The sequence below is a fragment of the Cryptomeria japonica genome, chromosome 11, assembly GCF_030272615.1.
Source record: "Cryptomeria japonica chromosome 11, Sugi_1.0, whole genome shotgun sequence".
In the NCBI taxonomy this organism is placed as follows: Eukaryota; Viridiplantae; Streptophyta; class Pinopsida; order Cupressales; family Cupressaceae; genus Cryptomeria; species Cryptomeria japonica.
In genome coordinates, this window is record NC_081415.1 from 725943894 (window position 1) to 725948785 (window position 4892).

General features: G+C 36.3%; 1 protein-coding gene across 2 annotated transcripts; it reads right to left on the bottom strand.

The window, feature by feature from the left end:
* Positions 1 to 213: 213 nt before the first annotated feature.
* Positions 214 to 2919, bottom strand: LOC131061238 (probable polyamine transporter At1g31830). 2 transcript variants are annotated; one of them, XM_057994782.2, is made up of 3 exons: positions 2647 to 2919; positions 2414 to 2520; positions 214 to 2136 (listed from the first exon to the last, which is right to left on the bottom strand). In XM_057994782.2, the coding sequence occupies exon 3, from the start codon at positions 2041 to 2043 to the stop codon at positions 445 to 447; it is 1599 nt and encodes a 532-aa protein (XP_057850765.1). In that variant the 5' UTR covers positions 2044 to 2136; positions 2414 to 2520; positions 2647 to 2919; the 3' UTR covers positions 214 to 444. The 2 variants fall into 2 exon arrangements, with proteins under 2 accessions (XP_057850765.1, XP_057850764.1); XM_057994781.2 differs by having other exon boundaries at positions 214 to 2180.
* Positions 2920 to 4892: the final 1973 nt, after the last annotated feature.

Here is a 4892-nt window from a genome sequence, read left to right on the forward strand (position 1 = left end):
TTCAGCCAAGTGTTTTGTTAAAGAAATTGAATGTATGCTCTCCCTTATTGACTTACAGGTTTTATTAATTGAGATTCTGCTATCAAGAGAAACGAAAAAGAGGAAAGCAGGTTTTGCAGAGACTTGAAATATGTAATAATAATGCACAAAAGAACAGTATGGAGGTTGGAATACAAGTAAAGATAGCACAAAGAAATTAAACGGTTAAAGGAGTGATTCACAACTTTTTCTGTGTTCATTTCTAACAGAAAAGTATTTAACATATGAAATATGGTTTCTGGACATCATGCAGGACAAGCATCATTATATTAGGTTCACTAAGATGCTGTGGCTCCTCTTAGTTATGTAGCCTTGGAACCATTTGCAATTCTATTAGCCCTCTGGCATTCTTATCTGATTCTTAAGGCAGAGTCAATTTGCACCTGCATGTACACAAAATGTTATCTACGAAGGGATTGTAACTGATTTATTTTCAGCAGAGAGAAGACCAACCTCTGCATCCATATCTCTGGAATCACTGGAATCATCTGGAACCAAATCTTCATGAATTTGCAGATCAGGAAGCTCTGAATTAGTAGCAAACTTTGCCCATTTTTCCTTTCTTACAAATCCAAGGCATGGATACAGTAAAAATCCAATCAGGACAGCAGTGAGGCTGACAACCATGACTTTTCGTGACGCAATCACCACCACCAAAATCAACAAAAGAGAAGGTGGAAGGCAAAGCAAAATCACCCCAAGCACTCCGAAGGGCACCTTGTAGGGTCGATACATATTTGGTTCTTTAAATCTTAGCCACATAAATGCTGCAAACTCTGCAAACATTCCGAAGCAGTAGAGATAGTTCTCCGCAGCTACAATCTCTTGAAAGGTCATAGATGATAACAACAAAACACCTGACGCAGAAAACAAAATGCCCAATAGAGGAGTTCCATATTTTGATCTAACTGCAAACATTGATGGTAACATACCTCTCTCTGCCATTCCTAGAAGCTGAAAAGAATCACTACTCATCTCTGCCTCAAACATACCCATGTTTGAAAGAGCAGAAGCTGCTTCCACCCACCATTGCAACCAGAACCCACCTAAAATCTTGGCAACATCTGCAAAATAGCCTGCATTCCATTGGCTTCTAACAAGATCTATAGATCCAATAGCTGATAAAAGTGGGAGGATATAAGTACCCACGACAAGCAACACAGCCCAGTATAGCGCCTTAGGAAGGGTTCTCTTGGGATTCTCCACTTCTCCTGCTAGTGTACTTACCGAGTCCCAATAATTCAGATTCCAGAAAAGTGTATTCAGATAAACATTCCAGTCAATGTTTTTTGTATCAATCTTTAGCCATTTCGAAGGTTCCAGATGTGGTATGGAAATAATGCCCATCATGCAGAACGGAAGTAAAGAAAAAATTCCAAGGCAAACAGAGGCCCAACCTACAATGGTAAGACCCCTGTAATTCAGGTAAGTCAAGGCCAGGGTTATTACTATTATAGCTGCAATTCTAGGAATCCCACTGCCAACCACTGGAAACACAGATTTAAGGTAGTCCAAGAACAAGACGGGATAGAGAGCATTATCAATGACTCCGCTCAACCACTTCCACCAACCTTGCTGGAATCCCCAAAATGGGCCAAATGCTGCTGAAATCCAGACAACATACCCGCCATTCTCAGGAAACATTGTACCCAATTCAGCAGTAACGAGAGCTTCAGGGATGCTCCAAAGAAGGGGAAAGATAAGAAAACCAAGAATGGCTAAGAGAGGTCCCCCAGCTTTCACAGAGTCCTCAACACCAAAAGGTCCCCCAGAAACTTCATAAAAAATTAGAAAGACTAGGGGTACAATAGATAGCTTATGACTAGGAATCTGGGATTTAGGAGACTTTGGTGCATCAATATTTGTTGAATCAAAATCTTGATTCATCTTGAGACCTCTTGAAACAGGGCACTTCCCTCTTCTATGCAATTCGTTCACAGAATCAACCTGTTTGACTTCTGTGCTGGCGAGTCTAAGATCGCTCAAAAATTGGGAAGCAACCATCAAATACGATGTCCGAATCTATGTCATCCTTCGGCACCCGATCCGGGATAAACAGTAAATAGCCATGCGAGCGAAAAACAAGCCATTGACATCCTATGTGAAGCCATAATTTTGGGTTTAGATAAGTAAAGTTGTCTCTGCAAAATTAATCGACTCTCAGAAAGTTCGCTATATAAAATACCATAATTTGCCGCAAAGGATGATAAAACAAAGATACGCTGTCAAAATAAAATTTATGAATGCACAGGCACGCTATTCGAAAAATATAAATACATGGAATAAGCTAACATTTTTTTACGGGTGCACTACATCAGAAAAAACAAATACGAGTATTAAATGCCCAGATTTCGCAGAGCAGGACTAAACTTACCTAGGGTTCGATTCCAACAGTTGGGTTCAATCCAGACGATACCCTGCTAAAATTTTTTGGAAATGATATAGCATCAATCTGTTGGAATCCCTGTGTGGAGCACAGACCTTAAAAAAAAAAAAATTCAGCTCCGTCAATCTGAGGAGAAAATGTTGAGTTTGATACATATATCAAACTGTCGAACCCTAAAACCGATAGCATATGAGAAGACCCAGATAAGAAGAGGCTAAAACCTCTGTGTTTTCGGTCTTGACAGGATCTATACAGCGGTTGTGATATTTGAAGGGAAGAGAGAATTTTGCAATATAAGAAGAATTTTAATTGAATTCTGACTGGGTTTTCTATTCGGGAAGGGGAGAGAATTTTGCAATATGAGAATAAATTTAGTTGAATTCTGACTGGGTATTCTACTGGGGTTTCGATTTTCAAATATGCAAGATTTCTTAATTGATTTCGTTCAATTTCAATACGATGTCAATGTTTATTTGTCAAAAAGGCAGGCCCTTGAACTGCATTAAGTATACACGTCTACAAGTGGACGTTTTCCAAGCGTGATTTCATTTTATTGCGATTTTGCACATTTTCTTAAGAATTAACCTCATTGCAAAAAGTGGCAAGAAGCGTGGAATTGCACGTTCTATGGGGCTTAAGTTTTTATTTATAAGGAAGAGGTAGTCTTATGAATTTTTATTTGTCACAAGATTATTTGGAATCTTTTTTTTTTAAAAAGAGTATTTAAAAAAAATATATTATGTCACTTGTCAATCAGTTAAATTTGAGAGGGAAAACTAAATTTATTTACCACTGTCTTGCTTAAACTTAGGAGCTTAAACTTAAATTGATCTGCACTACAATGTTCATGGGACCATCTGCATCCCTTAAATTTAAGAGTTGCAGTACGAAATTCATGGGACTGTCAACTTTAAAATATTCATAGAAAATCTCAACAACTCTAGTTTTATTTGTTAGGAAGCCCCCCTCCATGAAATCTCAGCCTCAAAGCATCAATGTTAAAAGATAAAAATGGAAAAGTTATCATTATCAATCAATTGTTTCTATGTGCAATGAAATCGGGAATTCAAATTATTGTAAAACTTATAAAGATCCAAGCACATAAAACCCTAGTTATACAATGAAATCCACCATACACTAATGAAGAACCTAAAAACATGCAAAGCAACAAATATGAAAGATTGTACCATTCACACGCTCATTAGGATTTGATCTTCATTGTTTCTTATCTCCATTGATCTTGCTTTGATATGTTGGTTGCTCTCATATTTTATGTGTGTGCAAGAGCTCAATAAAGAATGGATTGTGGTTGTGTAGTTTGACAATATGTAGACGTTTCGCTTGAATGATTGAGATATTATTTGAGTATTATGGATGGATAAAGAAAAGATTATCTTTTTATAGAGAATACCCTAGAATGGAGGACTAGGATTAAGAGGTGAGGGGATAAATAGTCAGCTTAGATTAGAGGGTAGGTATAGAAAATAGAAAAATATTAGAGAGGTGATTAAAGGTAAATTAGGAGATGAATAACAAGTGTCATGGAGGGAAAAAGCTAATGAATTAATTAATTAAATAAAGATTTATTTAATTAAAAGAAAAGGTGGAGCCATTTAATTTAGAGAAAAGATAATTTAAATAAATAAAAATATTTATTTAAATGGGGAAAGACTAGAAGAGGATTAATGAATTAATTAAATAAATACAAATCTATTTAATTAATAGAAGGTTTAGGATAGGAGATGACCCCACAATGTAGCAGTTAGCTAGGAGCCTCCTACATGGGAGGTCTTGGGTTTGAGTATGCACAAGCCCTGTCCCACACACTAGCAATGGAGAGATAAGGTGATGTCTTGGCATGGAAGACAGGACGACACAAGGAGATGTAAGGGTGTTATTGCCAAACAAATATGAGGATGAGGCCCCTCAAAAACGTGGTTCAAGATCTATTGATTGTCAGAATTTGACGAGAAAAGAAAAAGTTGTTTTGGGTGATACAACTCGCATGCTTTAATCATTGAGATATTTGTTCAAGAAATGGGGATTTGTATTAGTTGTGTGGGTACTTATTGCAAACATGATGCCAAATGGTTCAAAGAGCAATTCAAGGTTTCTGCCAAAAAAAAAAAAAAAAGAAGAAGAAGAAGAAGAAGGTTTTATATAAGAATTAAATAAATAAAAGATATATTCAATTCGGCTAAGACAATTTTAGGTGTCTACAGTTTCAAAAAATTAGTAAGGGAGAGGGGCCACTACGTGTGCAATGTCTACTACATGTTATAGAAGAGGAATGGATAGAGGTCCATAATATTGCAATTAAGTACCTAACAAAGATAATGTTTTTACTCAAAATATATTCATATTCATATTCATATTAGATTCAATCAATGCTCATATATTAGATGCATAATATTTAGTTAATATCTATTTCAAAAATATATACAACATGACAATCGAACAAGTCAAA